The 24577-nt window shown below is 60.9% G+C and overlaps 6 protein-coding genes across 6 annotated transcripts; all 6 read right to left on the bottom strand.

Moving 5' to 3' along the window:
- Positions 1-263: 263 nt before the first annotated feature.
- Positions 264-2558, bottom strand: LMXM_21_0170 (conserved hypothetical protein; the record flags this gene model as incomplete). Its single annotated transcript, XM_003875208.1, has 1 exon — positions 264-2558. The coding sequence occupies one exon, from the start codon at positions 2556-2558 to the stop codon at positions 264-266; it is 2295 nt and encodes a 764-aa protein (XP_003875257.1).
- A 1213-nt stretch (positions 2559-3771) lies between these two features.
- Positions 3772-6012, bottom strand: LMXM_21_0160 (conserved hypothetical protein; the record flags this gene model as incomplete). The annotated part of the gene is made up of 1 exon (XM_003875207.1): positions 3772-6012. The coding sequence occupies one exon, from the start codon at positions 6010-6012 to the stop codon at positions 3772-3774; it is 2241 nt and encodes a 746-aa protein (XP_003875256.1).
- Positions 6013-6613: 601 nt separating this feature from the next.
- On the bottom strand, positions 6614-7678 carry LMXM_21_0150 (serine/threonine-protein kinase-like protein; the record flags this gene model as incomplete). Its single annotated transcript, XM_003875206.1, has 1 exon — positions 6614-7678. The coding sequence occupies one exon, from the start codon at positions 7676-7678 to the stop codon at positions 6614-6616; it is 1065 nt and encodes a 354-aa protein (XP_003875255.1).
- Positions 7679-8454: 776 nt separating this feature from the next.
- Positions 8455-10383, bottom strand: LMXM_21_0140 (conserved hypothetical protein; the record flags this gene model as incomplete). The annotated part of the gene is made up of 1 exon (XM_003875205.1): positions 8455-10383. The coding sequence occupies one exon, from the start codon at positions 10381-10383 to the stop codon at positions 8455-8457; it is 1929 nt and encodes a 642-aa protein (XP_003875254.1).
- A 3253-nt stretch (positions 10384-13636) lies between these two features.
- On the bottom strand, positions 13637-18715 carry LMXM_21_0130 (putative protein kinase; the record flags this gene model as incomplete). The annotated part of the gene is made up of 1 exon (XM_003875204.1): positions 13637-18715. The coding sequence occupies one exon, from the start codon at positions 18713-18715 to the stop codon at positions 13637-13639; it is 5079 nt and encodes a 1692-aa protein (XP_003875253.1).
- A 2223-nt stretch (positions 18716-20938) lies between these two features.
- LMXM_21_0125 (DNA topoisomerase 1A) lies at positions 20939-23371 on the bottom strand (the record flags this gene model as incomplete). Its single annotated transcript, XM_003875203.1, has 1 exon — positions 20939-23371. The coding sequence occupies one exon, from the start codon at positions 23369-23371 to the stop codon at positions 20939-20941; it is 2433 nt and encodes an 810-aa protein (XP_003875252.1).
- Between the last annotated feature and the right edge of the window lie 1206 nt (positions 23372-24577).

Here is a 24577-nt window from a genome sequence, read left to right as displayed (position 1 = left end):
GCTTGACGCACGCCGAGCAACAGAGTCATGCGCATGCGTACAGTCTTCTACGGTTTTACTTGTTCTCGCCGTTACTTTGTGTGCGCGTTAGGCCTTACTCGGGGAGGCGTTAGAGAGGCAAACCCAAGGGAGGAGGGGCTCGGGCCGACACACGGCACGGCACGGCAGAGGGGGGGGGTGAAGGGCCACCTCACACTCTTCTTCGCTGCTACTGCTGCAGCCTACACACGCTTCCATTACGTAGCCACAGGTAGGAGAGCACGCTACTCGCTCAATAGCATACGACGCAGGAGACGCTGCGCGTGGCATTGCCGCTCCGCCAGCTTGATCCAGTCGTCCTTGCGATGCACGTACTGCTCCACACAGCACCTCGACATGACCTTGTACGCGATGAAGCGCTTCTGCGTTGGGGTCAGGTCTGCGTGCTTGCCATCTTCGTCAGCCTCGTCATCTGCTGCTGCGGAGGCGACTGATGGCGGCGCCTCCGCGCTCGCAGACGGTGTAGGAGTTGAGCCACTGCTCTGCGTCCGCATCTCCCGATAAAGCGGGACCAGCGACTTCACCAGTGCCTCCTTCACCGGCATGGAAGCTGCCTCGTACAGCCCCTCCAGCATGAAGGCGGCGTACCTGTCGTAGATAAGCGTGCTAAGGGACGACTGCAGGCGGCGGAAGAGTCGCATCAGCGGCCTCTTCGACTCCGCAGCAGTATCCGTTGCATCACTGACGTGAACACCTTTATCGCCTCCTGTGTAGGTTGCCGTCGACTTGGGCACGGCGAGGGCGGACACCTTGATGTACTGCTGCATGAAGAGGCTGCCCTTCTGGTGGCACATCAGGGCAAGTAGGTCGTCGCGCTGCAGCTTGTCGAGAGAGTACTGCAACACCATCGATGCCGTCGGGTGTAGGTGGAGGAGAAAGCGTGCCAGCTCGTAACCTTTGTCACCCAGCGCCCCGTCCACGAGAAGATACTGCGCCGCCCCCTTCACAGCCCGCTGCTTCGCCAAAGTGCACACCGACGTACACACCACCGTCTGGAAGGTGACGGGCACGGGCGAATAGCGCACATGGTGGACGACATCCTTGCGCAGCGTCCTGAGAACATCGGCGGGGAGCACTGTACCGTGGTGGCTCACTTCCCCAGTCGCGGAGTCTGCTGCATCGCTGGCAGCCGCCAGCCCCGAGGACGCGGAAGGCGTCAGTATGAAACTCTCGAACGCGCATCGCTTCACCAACTGTACGAGCACCGGCGTCAGTGCTGGCACGTCGAACAAGAGCGCCAGTCGCGGCTCCAACACGCGCCTCCAAAGCCACTGGAGGTGGGTGGCCGTCGGCGCGTACAGGACGAGGTCTTGCAGAACGTAGCTCGTCTGAGCAACAAGATCGCTGCCGGGTTTCAGGAGGTTGTTCACCTCGACAGTGACCGTTCCGGCCGCACGTGACCAGCAGCAGGACGTGTCCCCGCCCGGTACCGACGCCGCCTCGGAGCTGCCGTCACTTTCCCCTGCCGATGCACTCGCACGCACGGCGGCGGCGTCGCCCTCGACCACGACCGCGGTCGGCGGCGGCACCTGCAGGTAGCTCTGGAAGACGTGGCAGCCGAGTGTGTCTACAAGCAAGTGGTGCAAGAGTGGCTTTCCCTTGTAGGACAGCTGCTCGATGCGTTGACGTACGCAGCGGTCCACAACGCTGCCCTCGTTACTCACGCGCAAGAGGCTCTGCACGACAAGGCTCGTCGCCGGCACCTGTACCGCTGCCATCCACGCCTCTGCTGGGCTCGCCGTCCGGTACTCGCGGCTGTAGCCCTCCTCCAGCGCCTTGATGACGACCTCTGCCAGTGTGCCAAGAACGCGTGGGAAAGCGACCGGGTGGACGGGCAGCGGCGCCTGCCTGATAGAGTGTCCACCAAGCACGAGAACCACCGAGCGCAGGGCACGGCCGCCGATGTCGTGAACGATGAGGTCTTCGGCGTTCTCGCACATCTCCTCTGCCATGGAGCTCAGCAGCGTGGCAGAGCTCGGGACACCACTGCCGGTGTGCATGCCGACGCCGCCCTCGGCGAGTTCAGCCTCCAGGCCTTCCGGGTTCGTGTCCGCGAGCGCACTGAGACCCTGCGACAGGCTTGCCAGTAGCGTTTCGAGCGTGTAGCTCGCGACAGGGGAGATGAGCAGCTCACAAATGTGGCCGAGAAAGACGTAAAGAAGGGACTTGACGTGCAGCAGCAGCGCGTTAGCCAGAGCCAGCTCCACGACGCGGCACGCCGTGCCATTCCGGAGGATGTAGAACGACGAGTCCGCCTTTAGCAGCTTCAGCAGTTCCGAGAAGAAGCCGTCCACGATGGAGGCGAGGGCACCTGCATCACCGCCACCGCTGCCCTGCTCCTCCAGCGCCCGTTGAACAGACCTGAAGTACGCCAGTGTGCGGTCCCGCTCCTTCTTCTCCGCGCGCTCCTGGCGCCGTCGCTCCAGCTTCTGCGCCGGAGAGAGCTCACTAAAACGCGCGAAGGCTTCGTCACCGTCGCCCTCGCGTGGGCGCTTGCCCCAGTGCGCACTCGGCGGCATTACTCCGCTTGTCGCGTGTGTGGTTGACTGCGGCGGGAGAGGGTCTGCCGCACTTCCTCTTGTGCGGTATTCCTTTCGTCTGCTACAGCGGCAGAGCGGGGTGGGGGGATGGAGTGGGGAGGAAAAGGGGGAGAGAGGGCATTGGTGGTGCAAGTTGGCCGACTACGGTGCACCTGCAGTTGCGGTCGGGGACTGGCGGGGTGGCGGAGTGAGGTCGGCTGAGGGGAACACAGTAGCTGCACGCCCCCTTGAGGGTCGGACTGAAGCACCCTCATAGGAAAGGTGGCTGGTGGGTCGAGGACTACACATGCATCTTCAGGCAGCTGACGGGATCATTAGCTGCCGTTCAGCTCCGTCTCACGTGTTACGTAGCTGTCGACAGCGGGAGAGAGGCACACACACACACACACGTACACACGCGCGGGGGAGACGAAGAGGGAGATGAACACGTCAGCGGTGCGCCCGCATGTGCGTGTGCCTCGAAAGCGCCGCCCTCCCTGCAACCTTCACGAGGCCTCGATAAAGGCGCCGTACAAAACAGAGTTGTGTGCCACGCGGAGGCCCACCGGTACAGGCAACACGGACCAACGACTATCACGACCGTCGCCACAAAGACGCGCCACACAGGTGCCATAAGGCAGAAGAGGACACACCGACTCATAGCTGAAGAGGGAGAGGGGTAGGGAGCCTGCACATACACACACACAGATTCCTCTCAGCGGAGCCTCATAGGCAGAGGAGTCCATCGCTAGCTGTCCACCCCCAGCAACCCACGCATGGGTGCACACGTGGCCATGCACAGCAAGAAAGCGGTATCCAGAGCACCACGTAGCGGTGTTGGTGATGGCGTAGGGGGGAAAGCAAGGACGGGGCAGAGTGCGCGCGAGTGTCTGTATGTGTGCCGGAAGCGACGGGTGTTTACATACCATGTCCATGAAGAATGAAGAGAGAGGGGAGGGTGAGGGCAGGAGAGCTTCGATGCACGCATGGCGGACTTACGCGCGCACACCGCTGCTTGCCACTCTACCGACCGTTTCCTTCGCCCATGTCGTACCCGTCATCGATGGGAGTGTGCCAGTGTCTAACGCTCGTGTTCAGCGCGCCACGTCGCCCTGCGTGACGCACTAGCGAGCCAGCAGCGAGCGTTCCTCTCACAAGCAACACCAACTTCCCGCTTCTCGCTACGGTGCATGTGTCCTCTTCGTCGGCAGCGTCAGAGGAGCACTTGCACTCCGCGCTCTCGAAGGGCACGGCACACCGCACCGTCTTGCAGGCGGCGCACCGACTCGGTAGAGTCCACGCACCCCGCTAGGTTCACGGACTGAAGGGAGGACACCGTGACAAGTTGGCACAAGAGCTCCTCGAGCAGTGCCACTTTGGACACGCGATTGTGGTGCAGGGCGATGTGGCGTAGCGACGTGAGTTGACTCACCGCCGCTGCCAGTGACTCCCAGCCGAGCGACTCGACGGCGCAGCCAGACAGCAGCAGCGTGTGCAATCCAGGCATGGACTTGAGCACACCGCCGTCCTTTCCAGCAGTACCGTCGCACATCATCGATACACCCAGGTCGCCGAGTCCGGTGAAGGACAGGTCCAGCACAGAGAGGCTGGGCGTGCGCCACAGCAGCTGGACCAGTGCGTCAAGCGCTGGCACAGTGGCGAAGAGGGGGTTGGCAGCCAGCCGCAGCTCCTCCAGCGCAGCCCCAGTGAAGTGGGTGACGAGCTGCAGAAGCTGCGCGTCCGCCATGGCGCTGTCACTCACGTCCAGCACCCGCAGCTGCGAGCACATGGAAAGTGCTTCGCCAAGCGCCTCTAGCGGCGGAGCGATCGGTGCCACCGCCTCGGCGAACTCCTCCGTTCCACTGTAGCGCCGGCGGCCCTCCTTCCGGTCACGCCGCTCGAGCTCGAAGGAGGTGGGCACCTTCAAACTGCCGCCGTGGGCCTTCATGTAGGCTGGGTCGTAGGCGAAGAGGCCGCCCATGTCCCTCCCGTTCTCACCGCCTTCCACTTTGCTCGACGACGAAGACAGTGTCGGCGGTGGCTGCCACCGCAAGTCGTTGCCCACCAGCCGCAGTGACTGCAGCTTGCTCCAGTGAGGAAGCGCGCGGCTGAGGGCGTGGACGCTTGCACAGGTTAGCCGGCACCGCGAGAGATCCATATCTGTGAGTGAGGGCCAGCACTGCGCGTGCTTGGTGAGCGCCGTGACCCCTTCGTCGCCGAACTTGTTGAGGGACAGAACCCATGTTTGCAGTCCTGTGGCGTGCCGCAGGGCCGCTGCCATGCTCTCGAGAGAGGCGGGTTGAAGGTGGCAGTGACGCGTCTGAAGGAGTCGCAGTCGCGTGCACTGCATCAGACACATTGCCATGACGAAGGCGGCACAACACGACAGGCGGGCGCCCGACAGGTTTAAAGATTCTAGCAAAGGCGCATCTTTTCTCGCGTGCTGCTCGTGTTGATCGTGCAGGAGCGTCACAACGGCCTCGCTCACCTCGCACTGCGCCAAGCCCAGATGCTGCAGCAGCCACCACCCACCGACGCCATCCTGCACGTCCCTCAGCAGGCATTGCACGGCGTCCTCCTCGAGCTGCGTGTGACTGACATCGAGAGAGGAGAGATGGGTTAGGTGACGCAGCTTCCGGGAAGCAATGAGCTCGTGAGCGTGCGGCACCCCCGTCAAGTCCAGCACTGCGAGAGAAGCGTGAACGCTGTCGAACGATGCCCAAAGCCGTTGACGAGCCTGGTAACTGCTAGGGGTGAGGTTAGCATGACAAAACGCTACCCGAGTCCACGGCGCTGCTGCCACGAGCTCCGCCAAGGCACTTACCATGACGTCGTCCCACAGCCGCTGCACTACGTGGTGCTGTGGTTGTGCGTGCAAGCTCACGGTGAAGACGCCGGGCGCACTTGTGTCGCGCGACCGGACGCTGAGTGACGTCCAGTGAGACTGGCCAGCTCTGCGCCGCTGATGCGCGGCCAGCTCCCGCAGCAGCGCCGCCACCTCGTGCCCACTCGTGCCTTCCATGCCCTCCTGCCGGGTGCGCACGGCTGCCACGTCTACCACGAGTTCCAGTGACTCTAGAGAGGCGAGAAGGGGAGTGCTCTGGCACAGCCGCAGCACCGTCACCGCTGCCTCCGGTGTTGGCAGCGTAACGCTGAGCGCCGTCACACACGGCGCCTCACTGGCACTCAATACGGTGGCGAGGGTGGCGGCCACGCGGCCCATGAGTTGCGCCTGTGATGGAGGGGAGTGGCACCCGACGGTGAAGCAGCGCTCGAGCAATGCACTGAAGTCGACACTCCAGACTGGCGACGTTGCCGCCTGCTGTCGCACTTGGCCCAGCAATCCCTCCACCGACGTCTGTGGCGCGCTCATGACGGCATCCAGCGACCACAGCCGCTGGCACGAGGAGGGCGCTGACGGCCAGGTGCCCCAGCAACGGCGCAAGCACCGCATGGCGGAGTATGTGTGGCCGCTGCGTCGTTGCTACCTCCGTGGAGCACATGTCGGCGCTACCTGCGGAAACACAGCCGCAAACGAATGCACTGAGACGCGAGCGAGTGCGCGTAGCGTGGTGAGGTGCCAGGCAGAGAGAAGCGGAGTGGGTTGAAAGGGTTGGGGTGACGGCGATTCATGGGGCGCGTCGGAAGAGAGAGAGGACGGTAAGGGATGACAGCCGCAGATCAAACTCCCCATGTGCAGCGCAAGACAGCCGCCCACGCCGTGTGCCGCACCGTTGTCCACGGGCCGATGACGAGGGTGGAGGTGAGGATAATACTCTTCAAACAGGATGGAGAGGACGGGGAGGGCCATGTGGTGTCCCTCTGCGTAGGGCGCATGGCTTGCCTTGCGGTGCTTGGGTGGCCTCTGCGTCGATGCAAGTGTAGCGGGTGCGAAGAAGTGCGCGCATGGGTGCGTGTGCTTGTGCAGCGTACGCACATGGAGTGGGGAGTAGACGAGTGCAGCGGTGCTGTGGATGCGATGCGCAACGCTCCTGCCAGCTCCCTCTGTCGGCGTCATCTCACCACGCTTCTCACCTGCCTTCCATTTCCCCTGCTCACGCTTCCCACAGGTACGGGTGCTCAAGCGCCTCGGAGACGGTGTAGCGGGCGTCAGGATTAGGCCGCAGCAAGTTGCGCACCAGGTCGCACGCCTGAGGGTCGTCGATGGCCGCCATGGCCGGATGCTGCGCCAGGTGGGCCTCCACATCGCCGCACAGAAGTCGGAAGAGGGCCTCGTCGCCGTCGTTGCTGTCGAACGGAAAGCAGCCGGTGAGAAGAGCGAAGAGCACGATGCCACAGGCCCAGGCGTCGACGCCCTCGCCTTGATAAGGGTGACCCTGCACTAGCTCCGGCGCGGCGTAGTGCTTCGACCCGCAGCACAGCCGCAGAGGCGCATGTGAGGAAGACGCCGTGTCCTCCAGCGCATCCAACGCCCCTTCTCTGTCTCCCGTCTCCACACTCGGTGGTGGCAGCACCGCACACAGTCCGAAGCTACCAAGTCGAAGGTGTTGCTCTTCGTCGATGAAGAGGGTTTCGAGCTTGATGTTTCGGTGCACGAGTCCACAGGTGCGGTGCAGGTACTGCACGGCGGAGAGCAGCTCTCGCATGAAGCGTTTAACGGTGTTGGTGGGCAGCCCGGTGCTGCTGCGAGGCGGCGCTCCGCCTTTCGCCGCCCCCGTCTCCGAGGTGATGGGGTCCTCCTTGGCGAGTGACGCCATCAGCTCGTAGAGGTCGCCGCCGGCGCAATACTTCTCGACAACAAACAAATCCGTCTTGGAGGTGAAGGGGGTGCCCAGTGGCAGTAGATGCGGATGCACCACCAGACGCGCCGTCAGGCACTCCCGCTCAAGGGCGAATCGGCATTCCTCATCGCGGCGCAGATACTCCAAGGCGTAAACGCGGATGATGACCTTCGCCTGGTCGTTATCCTGCTGCTCCGGATGCTGCTGCTGCTGGCGCACATCGCGGGCGATGAAGGTGTCGTGTGAAAGGGCACTGCGGCGGTGCTCGAGAAAAGCGTACCCGTTGAGAGGCGGGGGGATGTGGTGGCTCGCCGCTGGAATGGCGGCGTTGCTGGCGCTTGGGTGCCGCACCGGGGACGACGACAACGAGGCGGTCATGTGACGTGTGGCGGGGGTGATGGTGGGGCGGGGAGGGAGACACAAGTACTGGTCTCGATACGCGGCAAGGGAGCGTATGTATGTGTCTATGAGTGTCACAATGCAGGAACTGGGGGCGGTGGCACCCGTGTCGGTAGCCAAGAGACGCGGTCGTCCGTCCTTCGCTGCTGGTGTCGGGCCAATGTGTACTGGGGAGGTGCCCCAAAACAGAGAGAGTGAGAGGAAGAGAAAGGGAGAACGGTGTCAGGCATGGTCGAAAGGCGGGTAAGGGGCGGGTGATGACACAGCACATGGTAAGAGCCGCTTTGGCACACCAGGCGGGGGAGGGGGGAGGGGGAGGCAAGTGCCATCAGTGCCGCCGCGTATTATCAGTTCTCCCTCCCCCACTCTCCATCTCGTCTAAGCGCATCGCCCATCGAGACGGAAGTGGCGAGCTGTGGCAGGCGGTCTCGGCCGTACATTGCGCAGATGCTCAGTGATCCTCCTCTTCGTATTCTCTTGTCTCTGTGTGGGAGAGACACACGTGTCTCAACGCACGCTGTGAGCACAACCACAAGCGCATCGGTCGAAGGGATCAACTGCAGCCGGGGAGGGGGGAGACCACCCCGGCGCCTCTTCCCACGTGCACCTGCACAGATACGTCAACATTCACCCACACACACACCACCACCACCACCAGTCCCTCCCTCGTTGTGACCGACAATTTCACAGATACGTTGGCGCACATGTCTGCAGGGAGGCGAGGTGGGGAAGCGGGACGGACACGGTCTACTAGCTTAACGCGGCCGATAGACGTTCTTGCGACGTGTCCCGACAACGAAGTCGGCGGCGCTGTCCTTCATATCGAGCAGCGATACGTGGCGCGGCTGCATCTCCACGACCTTCTGCATTAGCTGAGCCTCCTCCCGCTCCGTCGCCAAGCCGTCTTGCGACTTCTCGTCACCACCGGCGGCGGCGGCATAGCTCTTTGCCAGCTCATCCATTCGTCGCTGATAGAAACGGCGTGTCAGGGGCATAACGTAGCTATCCTTCTCCAGAAGCAGCTGCCACACCGCCTTTATGTGTTCCAGCCGCGTGGCAGCGTCCGCCACCATCGAGGCGGCCATCAGCGCCTCCTGCAGCGCAATGGGCGACATGTTACATTGTCGCTGCTTCCACTTCTTTAGGGTGGGCCATGCCTCTGCTGGTGCGTGGTGGCGCAGCAGTCGAATGCAGGCGGCTCGCAAGAAGTCATCCATTTCCGTCACGTCAAGGTGCTGGTCCATGAGCGCCTTGGCCTCCATGGCGCGCGGAGAGAAGATGCAGCAGAGCAAGAAGCCACGCCACTCTACCGCCGTCCACTCAATGGCACGGGCACGCGAGAGCTCGAAGAGCCCAAAGGCCTGTGCCGACCAGTCCGCGTTCTGGGGCAGCTCCTGCGACTCCTCTAACTCTCCCTTTTGCACGCGCGCCTTGCGCAGCGCCGGGCACTGCCGCTGATGCGGCGGCGTCTGCAGCCAGCAGTACACGCTGACGTTCCGATGATTGAAGGGCTCTCCGCAGTGCGGGCACGGCAGGCCGCCGCCAGAACGACTGTAGAAGAAGAGGAGGCGGCTCACGTCCGGCGTGGCCAGCACACACTGAGGGGGCAGCACTCGCCACCGCAGCAGCAGCTCCGGCACCTGTGGAGAGTTGAAGGCACATGCCATCTGCATCAGCTTTGCCGTCGTGCTCTCCGCCACGCTCACGCCGTAGCTCTCCGCATCCTCCATCACGGCGATCATCTTCTCCACGTTGTCGGTGGCGAAGTAGTAGTCCGCGAGGCGGTACATGAAGCTGAACGGAGGGCGTGACGGAATGTCCTGCCGCATCTGCTCCAGCAACTCCTCCATCACGGCGTCGCACTGCAGCACGCACTCGTCAAAGTCGACACACCGCTCGTTAGTCACGATCCACTCGACCACGATACCGTCACGCTTCGCGAAATCCTCCGGGAAGGAGGCGCGGTACAAGTTCTGCCGGTCCAAGTAGCTGACGATCATCGTCAGTAAAAACACGATGCGGGTGTAGAGGACGTGGTCAAAGACAAGTCGGTCCTCGAGGCACCACTGCATCAGCTCCTTGATGTGCGCCGTGCCCCCCGTGACGATGCTGGGCGATCTCCCGCGGTGAAGGAACTCCCGTGACAGCCACTGCCGTATCGTCGTGAAACCCTCCGCCGCGTACGTGCGGGTGAGCGTGAAGCCCAGGCGCCGGAAGCGGGCGACGCAGTCGAACCACTCGTACATGCAGCTCGCGTGCGGTGCGACGGCTGTCAGCGTCTGCAGCACCGCAACACGGTAGCCGTGACCGTTGAGCAGGTCAAAGCAGAGGTGATGCGTGTAGACGATCCTCTCGAGCACCATCCGCACCTCGCGAGCGTTCTTCGCGCTCTTGATCATTGCCTGGATTTCCTCCGTGGAGCTGACAGGCGCGATGGAGCGCAGCGTCTCGAGTGCCTCCATGTCTTGCTTGAGGTGAGGGACAAGCGCGTCGCCGTCGTCGCCTTGCGCTGGTACCTCTGCCGATGCGCTTGTCGTCGTGCAGTGGCGTGAAGTGGTGAGGACGCTAGAAGACACCAGCAACGATGGAGTAGCGGCGGCTGACGCCACGGCTGCCTTGGCTAGCGTGGTGATTGCCCATCGGCCGCCTCGGTGCACCCATGCGCACCTCACGTATCGCCGCATTCCTCTTCGTGGCACGGAGGAGCCGCACAGCACAAGAGTTGCCGACCGCGCTGTCTTCACCCTGTACGGCAAACGGCAGCAATAGGCGCCGGCACACGCACCCAGAGCGACAAAGGCAGAGCTCCCCTCCCGCACGCGCCCTTCTTCGCGGTCGTATTGAAGCTTTGATGGCTGCAGTCGCTTCGTTCGAAGGCCGCGATTTATCAGCCGCTTGAAGGTTGGTGGTGGTGGTGGGGGGGGATGGGTGAAGGGGTGGATGGGTGGAGGGGGGAGCGCGGCGCAGCGGTGCCCGGCAAATGGCGCGGGCAGGGGAGCAGAGGCGAATGTGCATGGATGTACATGTGTGTGAGAGACACACAGGTGGGGGTGTATGTGAGGGGCAAAGGGAGGGCATTAGACGCTCACACCGGCTCATCACGTGCGCCTCCGCGTGACGGCGCGTCGCCTGGGCTCCTCGCTCTGTCGTCCCCCTCCCATTCTGCAAAGGAGGAGGGGAGGGGGGACGGCAGAGGGCGTGGGCGATGTATTTCGGCTTTAGGGGCGAATAGGCCGGAGACACGCACACATACATAAAAGTGAGTAGGACGGACACACCCACACCCACACCCACACCCACATCCACACACATGCGTGCACGGCTCACTGGAGGATGCCGAGCACGCAGATGTTCATTCGCGAAGCGTGGAGGGACTACATAAAATAAAGGAGAAAGAATACAAGCGCACAACGACAGGGGAGACACGGGCCGTCGAAGGGACGTACACGCGCACGCACACGGAGGCACACTGAAGGTATAGGGGTCGAGGAGCAAAGCGATGGGAGGAGGAGACGCGACACATGCACAGACTTTTCTCTATCCATGCTCAAGCAGATTCGACCCGCTCAACACGGCAAGGAGAAGAGAAGATGCGGGTATCGCTAGGGAAGTTCGGTAGGCCAACCCCCTCGTTCCACAACCCGCCAGCCACATCATTCTTGGCGCCCCTTTCTTCCACCACCCCATCGGAGCGTGTGTGCGTGTGCATATCGAGCTAGAACAGAAAAGTGAAGTGGAGAGGAATGGCAGACATGTAACTGCTTCCGCAGCAGAAACTGCAACACACGCCTTCGCAACATACACAGACATGCAGCACAGCACAGCATTGCACAAGACCGTGTTGCTGGCACGAGGAGACACACACCCACACCCATACTCGTGTCCAGCTGCACGTCCCGGCAGCCCTCTCTTTTCACTTGCGTACGCATTCGGCATGCGCTACATGCTCTCATCAGACGAGAAAACATAAAAACTGAGAATACCAGAGCACGCACGCACGCAGGTGAGCCGCAGGAGAAGAGGCAGCACCACGTGCACGCCTACTCGCGATACTAGTGATGGGTGCAACAGTCGAAGAGGTCGTCCTTGCAGCTGTGGGATGCTTTCTGCGTCAGCAGCTCGATTTCTCCGTCATATAACGTAAGGTCGAACGTCCCGATGCCTGACCTGTCACAGGCCCGCATCCCGTGGTGCGTAGCAGCGGTACAACCGCGCTGCCGAAATGCGCCGACTCATTCATCGGAGAGCACGGTCCCCCTTCCTCGCACACGATCCACCCTCCGGCTCTACAGGTCGCCTCACAGCCGTTCCCATTGTGGTGGTCGCCACACCTGGCGCATCCCTAGGGGTGGGTCCGACTCCCCACACCAGCAAGCCGTGTGAGGGCCGGGGGTGAGAGACGCTCGAGCCACGCTGGCACTCTGCCCATCACATGGGTGGCCACACACCTGCTCGCTGTCGCAGGTTGATGCAGGACAATGCTATCCAGAGTCTCACCTCTGACATTAGTGGCAACACATCGCTCTGACTTTCCTATGCCGTAGGCGCTTGACGCTGCCACCAGCAGAGGTGGCTCTGCATCTGGCAGGGATAGGGGTGTCCCTCGTCATTCCATGGCTGCCATTGCAGCAGCAACTATTTTTTTGCACGTCCATATTCCACCACGAACACGCCAGCAAGTATACACGCACGCACAGCCGCATTTCGCCTGCCCTCTGCTGCACCACGGCTACACCCTGGTCGCCTAGGACGAGTCATCCGTTGTTGAATCGGACCATGCGTCCAATGGACGCTTCTTGCCCTTCTTCGCATGCGTACTGCGTTCAGGGTCGTGCTCCAGGGCGGAGGCGGTGGCGTCTGCCGTGCGGTTAACAGTGGGTGGTGGTGGTCGAGGTGAATGCCGGACGGCTTCAAGGAGGAAGTTGGCCGGCCGCAGGTCAGAGCGCTCTCTGAGACTCTCCGCACTTGCCTGTATGCCATGCTTCTCCCTCTCCGTTGCTTCAAGCCGCGGCATTGCACAGCGTGCCATGGCAGCTCTGCGCATTCGAGTCGGAAGGACGGGGCATCGAAAGAATAGTAAAGGCGGAACAAACACATCCATCTGCACATGTGGTAAAAGAAAAACAACACCAGCGATACGGAGGCTACGACTGCAACAAAGATCCTAGAGAAGGACGGAGGGTAATGGGGGGGGAGGTGGGGCCGCATGCTCTCTATCCCTCCGTCCTTCTCTCTTACACGCTTGCACACACGTGCACGATCACACGAAAGGGGAACACTCGCATACACAATGAAACGCTAAGGAGAAGAAATAAGGTGTGCGTGGCGTGGGCATGTGTGCATGATGGGCACGCGGACAGAGGGTGCAGGCAGCCCACTCTTTCACCCACTGGAGCACACGCCCAGGCACACGCTTAGCTATGTATTCACGCGTGCCAACACACGCAAAACCTACTGAAAGGCACATCAAGGGAAAAGGGCGAAGAGAAACAAAGGCCCCCACGCCATCCCACACGTCGAGAGAGAGGGAGGGAGATGCCGACACTTTCCTTCGTGAGCACGGAAACCAAGTCGGAGGGCAAACCTTTTAACAAGCCATCATGTGCTTCCCCCTGCTTGATCGTGTGCGTGTGTAAGGAGCACATGACACACAGGCAGCGTCTGGTTTACATGCTCAACTACATGAAGAGATACAAGGCATCCGCGAAGCAGGACAGCAGCATGGTCTGCCCCGCCATCTAGCCTCGAATACACTACACAACCACCGCTACACCCAGTCACATGAGACACATTCGAAGAACAACGCCATGGATGGAGCGGGCGCTGAGGGGGACGAAGAGAGAACGGCGCTTACGCAACCACGCACCACGCATACAGGCGTGCATCCATGGGCAGCAGGGAGGTGGCGCCGCCTTGTCGTTTCACCATTGCCTGCCATTATACGGTGAAGAGAGCCAATTGCAGAAGACCCGCAGCGGAGGTGCGCTTGCTAGGGTCGTTGTCCAGGCAGGCGCGCACAAACTCCGCGTCCAGCACGTCGAGATCGTCGGGTACATTCGGCTGCGCGATGCCGCTACCGATCTGGTACACAAGCGCGGCGGCACCCAAGCCAAGCTGCTCGGGCGAGTACGGCAGCTGGCCAGTGATCATCTGCAAGAACATGATGCCGCAGCTCCAAATGTCGCTCTCTTTCTCCGGGCTGCCGCGCGCTGCCTCTGGGGCGAGGTAGACGGGGGTGCCGCACACCTCTCCCTTCGACTCTTTGCGCGCCAGCTCCTGGAGCCACGCGGAAGCGCCAAAGTCGGAAATCTTGCAGTTGCCTGCGAAGCTGAGCAGCACATTCTGCGGCTTCATGTCGCGATGAATGACGCCCATGGAGTGCAGCTTGCTCAGTCCACGCAGAACGTCGCGCATGAAGACACGAGCGGTGGTGCTGGGGATGGTGCGGAAGGCGGCGATCATGTTCTGCAGCGACCCTGCCAGCATGCACTCCATGAAAATGACAATGGTGTCTCCATCAAACGCGTAGGAGAGCAGCTGCACCACGTGGGTGTCGTTGACCCGCTGTAGTATGAGCACCTCCGCCTCTATCACCTCCATCCCTGACTCGTCACTTGGCAGCGGGAGGAACTTGATGGCAACTAGCCGCCCCGAGTGGGCATCCATTCCAAGGTACACGCAGCCAAAGGAGCCCTTGCCCAGGATACGTGTACTTCGCAGGTACGTTGTCCCGTTCTTGGCCTTGATCGTCACTGGCAGTGTTTCGTTGCTTACGCAGAGACCGCGCATACCGCCCGTCTCCTGAAAGGAGAGGCCAGCGGATTGAATTATAGAGCAGCTCGCGACGTCTGCTTGCGCGAAGCTGCTGATGGAGTCGGTGTGCGTGGCGGCGCTCTGCAGCAGGACAGCAGAGGCGTTGACGAGGTCGGGGGTGCCCGCCAACGCCACGGGCGGAAGACTCGTGACGCTGTGCGCCACGGCCGAGTGCCTCGACGGAAAGGGCATGCCTTGTGGAGACAACACCTCAGGGCTCGCCCGCTCCGGGTCATTGCGGCCCTTCGCTTCCTCGCATACCACCGGTGCCGATGTCGATGCGGCCACCAACGGTGGCCCTGCGATGGAGCAAGGTGGCGCTATCGTTACCACCGGTGTCGGCCGTAGAGGCGGGAGGCTCATCTCTGCAACATTTGCTTGAGTGTCGACGTAGCGAGGCTTCGCAGACGTGGCTGCCGAGAGTGACTCGGAGAGGTCTCCACTGATCTCCAACAGTATCCCGGCACTCACAGGCATCGGCAATGGCGTGGACCGTATTGGCAGGGAGGCGTGTAGGTTGTCGTGCGTGGATGTCGAAGAGTTGTCTAAGGTGGGCGAGAGGCGGTGGCGCGTCGTCCGTTGCGGCGAAACTAATCGGCGCATGTTTGCCTGCAGCTCCTGCTTGAAGTCGCGGATGCAGTCCATGTCGTTGCGCAGCACCGGCACCTCCTGGTACACAAAACCTCTGTTTATGTTGTGGGTCGTCAAGCTTTCAGTCTGCGAAGTCGTCAAATGTGGGTCGTTGTGCAGCCCTGCCTGCGCGATGGCCTCGTAGTTGACCCACACCGGGAAGGCGCGGTGGTAGGGACGCGGGAGAGCGGCAGGCTGGGCGGAATAGAAGAGACACAAGCGCTCCAGCCGGCGCAGCAGATGCACGTTGCGACTGCTGGTGTGTGTGCGGAGCTTCTGAATGCCCTGCAGCGCTTTGCTGAACTCGTGGTTGCGGAACTGGGCAAAGGCGCGCGCGTAGTCTATAGAAAACTCCGCCTGTGTGGGCATCTGCAGGTGCGTATCGTTCAGTGATCTCTCTGGGGTGCGGCTGCCACTCAGCTCGAAGAGCAGCAGCGGGTGGGCCGAATTGGGGAGCTTGATGACGTCGACGATGTTGCAGTCGTACAAGCCCGAGAGCGCCTGCTTGACCGGCTCAGTGACGAGAACGTTGAGGGTTTTGACGGCGGCAGCGAGCTCCGCCACAGCTAGCGCCTCACGCGGACCGTCGCCGAAAGCTGTCACGAAGGCCGTCTTCGAGTACTCGACCGTGCCACACACGAGTGTGCCCTGGTGCAACACCATGCCGACATGCAGACCGTCGCTCCGGTATGGTGCAACGGCGTTAGCAATCTCCTGCGCGCACACTGCTGCGCACTCGGCATGGTTTGGACAGCCTTCGAATGCGTTCCATACGGCGCCCAGGCAGTCACCGGAGCAGTGAAACAACGCTCCCTTGTGCCGCCGAATGCGGTGCAGCAGGACTCGCATGAGGCGGCGGTGTTGGTGAGCTGCACCGGAGTAGTTGATCAGGTAGGCTAGCTCGACACTCGGGATGTGGATGCACAAGACGGTGGTCTCATACTCGCGGCGAATGCTCATGATGTCGTTGCTGCTCTGAATGGTCATGAAGGCGGCGGCCATCGTGGACGCCTCCTGCATCGCCACCGTGTCGTCCAGCTCGCCGTAAGCCTTCACGTTGAAGGGGGCGTCACGCGGCAATCCAGCCCCGCGCGGCGCTGGTGCCGCTCTTCCGCAGGGCACCACCACCTCGTACGAGGTGGTGGGCAGCTGCCGTCGCGACGCGTAAAGGGGCGAGGCCTCTGCGAAAGTCGCGCCGTCAGAGATCCTCGCCTCCACCCCGCTTTCGGACGCTGTGTGATCCGCTTGATCCTTGTCGCGCGTCACGGACAGGTGCCAGAGAAAGCGCTTGTCGGAGGGTGGCAGGTCGGTCTTCCCACCAATAAGCGGCGACTCCGCCTCGTTGTCGGAGTCCGTGTCTTGCTCCAGCATTGTGTCTTCCTTTAAGTCCGCCTCTTCCAGAAAGTTGAACTTGCGGCGTCGCATGTAGAGCTGCTTCGCGTGGTTGCGCAAGACATGGTCCGGCACGTACTTCTTGTTAAGGCGAAAGCACAGGCTCAGAATGTAAATCGACCGCGCAATCGACGTGAGGTCGCCGAGCCACAGGCGGTACGTCCAGCGCACAATCTTTCGCTGCCACGGCGTCACCTTCTCGTTCGACCCGACGGCTCGCATGAGCTGGTAACGGAGGTAGTTCACCGGTACGGTGATGCTGATGTACACGAGGAACATGATAACACTAAAGATCACCACCGCCATGACGCTCAGCGCTCCCACGATTGCCACAGTGGTCTGAATAGACTCGAGATGGGCCATCGTGTAGTCGACGAGGAACCAAACGTTTGTCGGGTTGTCGAAGGCGCACTTTTCGCCTCCAATGCTCATGCACTTCACGCAGCAGAGATTCGCCTTCGACAGCTGGCCCCACGCCTGCTTGTACTCGAAATGGGGGGTCGGGATAGGGTGTGTCGTGGTCTCTAACCAGTCGGCAACGCTGATGAGCGACTTCACACGCTCCGACGTTTTCCGAGGCACCAGCACGGTGTGCCAAACATACGGTGAGTCCGGGTGGCAGAGTGATTCGAAGGTGGCCGTCAGCGCTGCCGCGCTCGGCGACGTGGGTGTGCTTGCGTAGGAACGCGCCTCTTTCGTTAAGGTATGAAAGAGCATCGTTAGTTGCGTCGTGTTCCATTTCGGCAGAAAGAAAGCGGCCGTGAGGGACTGCAGCGTGGCGGTGCTGTAGTTGGCCATGTCGTTGTTCACGAGGGTGCGGCCCAGCGTTTCCTTCTCTGTCATCATTACATAGGTCTCAGCGCCTTCGTCGCTGTAGAAGGTGCGGTAGGCGAGCACCAACTCGCCGTAGTCGACTATGCGCATAAAAGCGATGCTCGGCTCTACCGTTTGGGGGAGCTCGGCCGGCGTGCCAATGAGGCTGTACTGCTTGCACACTGTCTTCCACTGCAGCTTGCCAGTTTCGTCGTACATGGCGAACGCGATGGGAGCGCGGTAGAGGCTGGAACAGATGATATCCCGCACGGTGTCGTGGGTGACAGTTTCAGAGAAGAAGCCCGTGATTTTCGTTTCGTACATCACCTCGAAGAGCTTATCCAGAGCGTACTGCTGCATGCCCACGCTGTTGAGCAAGGATGCCGCCTCGGCCTGTACTGCCTCCGTGGCAGATCGCGTTAGCATGCGGCTTGTTTCGTAGGTGATCTGCACTAGCACCAGCCCGAAGAGGATGATGACCATCATGATCAACATGTACAGAAGCCATGTCAGTCGCAGACCACGAATCTTGGAGGCGTCACGGAGCACGCGGTCCATCTCGATGCCTTGTTCAGAGCTGTCGCCGCTTTCCTCCGACTCCTTATCAGCGAGCGAGATAGATGAGATGGGTTGTGAGGGGGCCGGGGAGGTGAAGGTAGAACCGCACCGCTGCTGCCGCTCCGGCGAGGACGGAGCGCTAGAGGCACCACGCCCAATCACAGCTGTCAGGGTGGGGTGCAGCTCGAAGCTTCTGCTGCTGCGGTTGACCGCCCCCGAGCACGGAATCACGCCGTCCGGCTCCCCGCCACTGGTGCGGTCAGCCTCAATCGACATCTCACGCTGCAAGGTGCCAGCCGAAATGGACATTCTGCATATATTCTTGCGCCTGATGTTCGTGAAGAGACTTACGGGCGACTTGCGCATCGCATCGACGGGCTCGAGGTTGCTGAAGGTTGGAATGAACGATGGCAGTCTTCTACTGGTCCCTCGCCCGCTTGAGCCGCCGGCGGGTTTTTGCAAGATGCCGGCCTGCAGTAGCGCCACTGCGGACTGACGCGCGTTGTCTTCCTCGATCGAGAGTGGTGTGCACTCCTCTATTTCGCGGCTAAAGGCTATCTCAGAGGGGTGGTATATCGCCGTTTCAGGAGAGCCGCTTCCAGTGCCGTTTGCTGGGCTCGAAGGTGTCGCGCATTGCTCGCTGCAAATGTTGGGAAGTTCAATGCGCAGAGCGTCCTTGAAGCAGTGAAGACCCGAAGCAGCGCTTGCGCCGTGCACCATCTCCTTTTCGCTGGCACTCGGCGACAACGCCATGAAGACCGACTCGACATCCACGTCGCTGGACGTCTTCTTCTCCGTTCCTCTTTGCATCCCTGTGCTTGTGTGCTCCTGCGCAGGGGTACAGCCAGCGCGAAAGGCGTCGGTATGTGTGCCTTAGGGGGCGCACAATCGCATAGAAGCGTGTGCGTGCCCACGTGCGCCACTTTGACGTGCTGGATGCGCAATGAGCCTGCGAGGGAGAGGGAGGAAAGATACAGGGTGGGGATGGGGGCGGGGCAACGTTGGCAGCGACAGACGCGCTAGCACACGCTGGATACGCAGAGAAACACGCACGGACAGAAGAAGTGAGAGGCACCAGGAGGTAAGGTGCAACGGGCCTACAATGGGGGGGGGCTAGCGAAGTGAAACACCCACCTACACACCTAAAGAGGTGCCGGGTGAAAAATGCAGCAGAAGAGCTGAAGCGAGAGAGATGGAGATAAAGACGAAGGAACACGTTCAACCGATCCTGTCCTATTTATTGCGATCGCGGCACTGCAGAGCGGAGGAAACGGCGAGCCGGAGGAGCGGAGAACGGCGGTTGCAGCCGACCAAGGGCGTACGACACAAAGCGATAGAGTGCGCAAGCACAAGCGAGCACAGGAGGCGGGACGGGAAAACGAGAGAGCGAAAGGGGAGGAGCCAATGAGGAGATCGAGCAAAGGGAAAACTTCGGAGTGGCGCAGGCGGGTTGAAAAACGCGCGCACGCACAGACGGGGAGAGGGAGGGGGACTAGCGTAGATGGCCGAGGGCACAGGGACCGACGCGCAAACCGAAACGCAACACCGAAGCCAAAACTCGAAGGAACAAATGGGGAACCCGAAGGAGGAACAGTGCGAAGGTCAAATGGCGGTGAGGAGAGGGTGACAGGGATGTATATCCGCCTGCAGTCTGTGCGTGTGTGATGACGTGTTTATGTGTTTCGTTATATACAAGAGGGGTGTGGGAGAGAGGGGGGGACGTTCACACACTCTGAGGCAATCGCGGCCACACGTCGCCAAAGTGTGAATGGGCACTGGAGGGAGTGTGGGGGAGAGGCTTAGATAAGAAAGGAAAACGTTGATGAGGGAAGGAGGCGCTTGAGAAGCCATAGACACAAACCGACAGACACAGAAGAGTAGATACGCACGAGGTGATCGAAAATACGAGTTGAGCGTGGCGGAGGACAGGGGAGGAAGGGGGCGGCAGCAACGGCAGTTGCTATAAGAGAGTAGCACAACAAGCAAGCACGCGCGCGGGTGAGGGTGGAGAAGGATGCGGAGGCTTGTCGGTGCGTGAGAAAAGGAGAAAAGAATAGTACAACAAAAGGCAAAAAGGAAAATTATCACAGTCGAATGAAGACTATCCAGTGAGTGTCACTACTGTGATGTATGCATGCACGAGTACTGGTGAGTGTGTGTGTGTGTGTGTGTGACCCCACCGGTCTGTAAGGCGGTGAGCGATCCAGGGGGATAGGGAGATATCACGATGCTCGTGTCTTCAACAGCTGACTTCGATGGTGACAAGAGATGTGTCTGCGTCAGAAACAGCCGCTCAAACACCACCGCCTCCGAGCACTCGAGCAAACTCGTGCACACAAAGAGCTGTGCTGCAGTGATGGAGGATATGGGGTGGTGGGGGTGGGGTAGGGGAAAAGAGAAGGGCCTCTACAAACCGGCGTACTCCCCTTCTACCCGAAACTAAGTGATAATGGGCTGCCGCGTCGTGCGCGTCGAAGAGGCAAAATAAATCGAGAGGGGGTGGGGTGGGGTGCGGGGAAGAGACAGGTGAAGGTGGGAGAGGGAGAGATGTAAGATGTTGAAGGGGGAGAGGGGGTGGCGAGGCCGCCGAACATGCGCGTGACAGCACGTGCTCAAAGAAGCAGAAGAGCGAGAGCAGATGCATAGCCACCGGCTTGAGTGCGCTGTAGCTCTCGTATCAGAGTCGGCAGTACCGCAGATGCGCACACGCACATCTCCGCCATCTCTCTCTTCCCCACATTCACGCATCTCAGCAGCACGTCTTCGGCGGCGGAGTGGGGTGGGGGATGGAGAGGTTAACAAGCGTGCGTACATTGCCACTTGTGCACTCCAACCTCTTTTAGCAAGGAAACACACCCAACAAAGGACACACGAGCGCTTCAGCTAAACACAGGGATGAAGACTTCGGTTGCGGCGCCATCATGCTCATTCCACCCCTCCTACATTTGTCATCGCAGCGGGGGGGGGCGCCGCCTAGAGAGAGCGAAGCGAAGGGAGGGGGTAGAGGATGACTCAGGTGCGGGGGCTCATGCGCTACTTCTTTGGCTTCTTCAGCTTTGTACGGAAGCGACGCGGTGTCTTCTTGTCAGCCTTGTAGGTCGCTCCGTATGACCCCTTTTTCTTTGTGGAACTGCTGCTGCTCCTGCCGTAGCTGCGAGCGGTTCCCGAGGATGAAGCAGGCATCATCGCTGCCGCCGAGGGCGGGAAGTTGCGCCGTAGGTAGTCGTTCAGACTGTTCTGGAGGGCCGTGAAAGTGCGGTAGCTCTTCATGTTATCCACCAGGTCCGGCACCTGCGTCACCACTCGCTTCGCCTCCTTCTCCAGGTTCGCCTGGAAGTCTGTCGGCGACATCGGCATGGCGCTCGCCGCTCTCTTCTCCTGCTGCAAGGTCAAGGAGCGCGTTGCGATGGCGACTCGGTGTGCCTTGGTCGCTTCCGTCACGTAGTTCAAGAAGTTGGAGATGAAGGATGAGAGCACGTAGTCCGCGTCCGACACGTTCGGCGGCAGCGCCCACTCTTTCGCACTACCCGGCTTTGCGATGCGGTCAAGCTTCTTCTCAAACGCGGAGGTGAAGCCGATGTCGACGATGGAGGGGAACGTGGCTCGGGAGGTGTCCACCAGCATGCGCCCTACCGGGGTGGTCTCGCACCGTCCCTTGTTGACCGTAATGTAGTTGCGTGCGAGTAGCGTCTTGACGATCATCGGGTACGTGCTCGGCCGCCCCACGCCGTTGTTCTTGAGCTGTTCAATCAAACCCCCCTCCGAGAACGGCAGCGGTGGGCTCGGTCGGTTCTCCGCGACTTGCGCTGACTCCAGCTGCATGCTGCCTTTCTTGACTCCTGTTCCGCCTCCGCGGTGGGCAGCAACGTCCATGATCGCCTTGAACTCGTCGTCGGAGATGCTCGGCACAACGACCCCGCCGTCTTCCACTGCTTCCACATCCTGATCCGTCTCTGTCACTGGTGTCACTGTGCCTTTGCTACCGCGGAAGGCAGCTGACCAGCCCGGCTCCACGACGTGCTTGCCCTGCAGCTCAAACTCCACCTCCTCGCCGTTGGCAGCCCTGCACATCACCAGCACCACAATCCGCTCCGTCTTCATCGGGATCATGTGAACTGCCATTGTGTTGCGGCGCACCAGGTCGTAAATGTGCTTCATCGGGGTGGATACAGCACCGAGCTCCTCGACGGTAGTGTCAATGCTGGTGGGCCGGATCGCTTCATGCGCGTCCTCAACGTTGGCGTCCGCCGCTTCCTTCTGTGCAGTGGAGCGACGCGAGCCTGGCTTGGACGGACCATCCTGCTCCTGCAGAAGTCGTTTGCCGTGTTCCCTGCGCACGGCCGCGTATATGGAGGGAAGAATCGACTCGTCGATGCGGGTGCTGTCCGTGCGCGGGTAGGTGATGTAGCCCATCTGAAACAAGTCCTGTAGGCACGAGCTGACCATATCGCTGGAGTAGTGCAGCTGCCGGTTCGCCCTGGCGATGAGCGTGGCCATGGTAAACGGCTTCGGTGGGGGTGTCACGGTCTCCTGCGGCTTCGCGCCGGGTGAGACGCTAAAGTGGGTGGCCGAGCTCAGCGCCCACTGCTCGCAACGCTGCTCGACAGTTGCCTTGTCGCTCCAGTTCACCGGCGCGGCGCCGCCCTTGCGCCCCGGCGTCACTTTCACCATCTGGGAGAAGCGCCGGTTGTGCTTCGAGGTGAAATAGCACACTGCCTGAATCTCGAACGTGGAGGCGTGAGAGTCGAGGTACGACTTAATCTTGTCCTCCCGGTCGTTGATCAGGATGAGCGCTGGTGTTTGCACTCGCCCGATGGAGCGCATCTGCGGGTTGGCGTAGCGTACCACCGAGCTTCCAAGAAAGCCGAAGATGCGGTCCATTGCGTGCCGCGCCTCTGCAGCGTTGGCGAGGTTGTAGTCAAACGCCTCGCGCCGCTCTTCCATGGCGCGGCGGATTCCCTCGGCGGTGATGCTGTGCATGTACGCTCGCGTGAAAGGGACGTTGAGCTGTGGAAACATGCGTCGAATCAGATTCTGCGCGTGCACCGCGATCAGCTCTCCTTCACGATCGGGATCGGTCGCGACGATGATCTCCGTCAGGTTATCCGCCTTCTCCTCGATGTAGTGCGATACCGTGTCCTGGATGCGCCGCCCAGGGATCAGCTCCCATTCAAGCGAGAAGCTGACGACAAGGCCGTTGGCAGGGAAGTCCGCTGCTGTGACACCCGAAGCGGGGCTGGACGGCTGCGGAGACCACGTCAGCTCCTTCAGAGACATGAAGTGCCCTGTTGTAGCCATAGCAATCGCCTTCTCCGCGCCAGTGCTGATGGCACGGAGCTTGCTGTTGCTGAACGACCAGTCCGGTATTACCTTTGGGTCGCTCAGCAGCCCCTCCACCTTTATGACCTTGTTGGGCGACTCGACAATCACCAACTTTTCCAACGCACGCACGCCGCGGCGCAACATCGCTACTGTGCGGAATAAATTACGGTTGGCAATGAAGGGAGTGAAAAGGCGAGCGCAGGGGCGGGGCTTAGATAGATGTGTATGCGTCTATGTATGTGTGCTGTGACTGCATGTCTATGTAAAGGGCCTACGCGATGGTGGCGCGATGGTGGAGAGAGACGCGGCAACACAAATGCCGCGCTGCTGTTCGGTCGTGGACCTGCTTTAATGCTTTTTTTTCGTGTCTCTCCGTCTATGGATTTGTGGTCTATTCGCCGATGCTGCTGCTGCTGCTGCTGGCCATCTTCACCGTTGCACCACACACGCACGAGAAGGCGAAGCGAACAAAACGTACAACGGAGAGAACAGTGAAAATGAGGGGGGGGGGAAGACAAGGTTCGTGCAGGTGGGCGAATGACGAGGAGGTAGCTGGAGACAGCCATCACTCACATACTCTCATGTAAGAGGAGCAGGGGTAATGTCGTTGGAGGTCCTGATACGATGCTGTAGCACCAGCCCTTACGACCACAGCGATGGGTCACATAACGGTACTGGGCTGCTGGCCAACCTCCGCTCTCCGCATCACAGGTTCAACGCCCGGTGGTGCTCAGTCTTCTTCACCGTCTCTTTCACAGTGGTGTAAAGCACACCACCCGTGGCCATTGCGTGTGCGCGTGAGTTCGCGCACATCTGCCGTGCGTCGTGTCTTCCTATCTCTCGAACTGTTTGTGGGAAGGGGCAGGCCGTGCCGCCACACTCTTGGGCGGGACATGACAGAAAACACATCGCGGCCGCGGCCCGCAACATTAAGGAAAGACCGTAGTCCAGTATGTACATCTCTACGAGCGGGTGCGCGTGCATGCATCCCTGCCCATCGATCGCATTGCATGTCTGTGTATGTGCCTGTGTGTCAGCGGAGGTAGAGGAGAAGTGGGGGGGGGGCAAACACAGCGGCCTCATGTGTTTCATTTCCACTCATCATCACCTCGCTTCTTCTCTTCGCCCCCTTCCCATCACACGCCCGATGTAGACGCCGAAGGGTCGTATTGCTTTCGTGGCCACTATGATAATAGAGGTGGTCAGCGGTGCTTGGCCGCTCACCCACACGCAGCAAGCGCACAGGATAGGGAGGCCGTACAAGGCAGTGCAACAGCATTACAGGCCGCATGAGCCACGCAGTCAAAGGGAGAACAAAAAGGTGATTCGTTTACATGTCACGACAGGCAG

Source organism: Leishmania mexicana, chromosome 21 (genome assembly GCF_000234665.1).
Source record: "Leishmania mexicana MHOM/GT/2001/U1103 complete genome, chromosome 21".
Lineage (NCBI taxonomy): Eukaryota > Euglenozoa > Kinetoplastea > Trypanosomatida > Trypanosomatidae > Leishmania > Leishmania mexicana.
The sequence above is the reverse complement of the archived record's forward strand: the minus strand, read 5'-3'. Positions and strand labels throughout refer to the sequence as shown.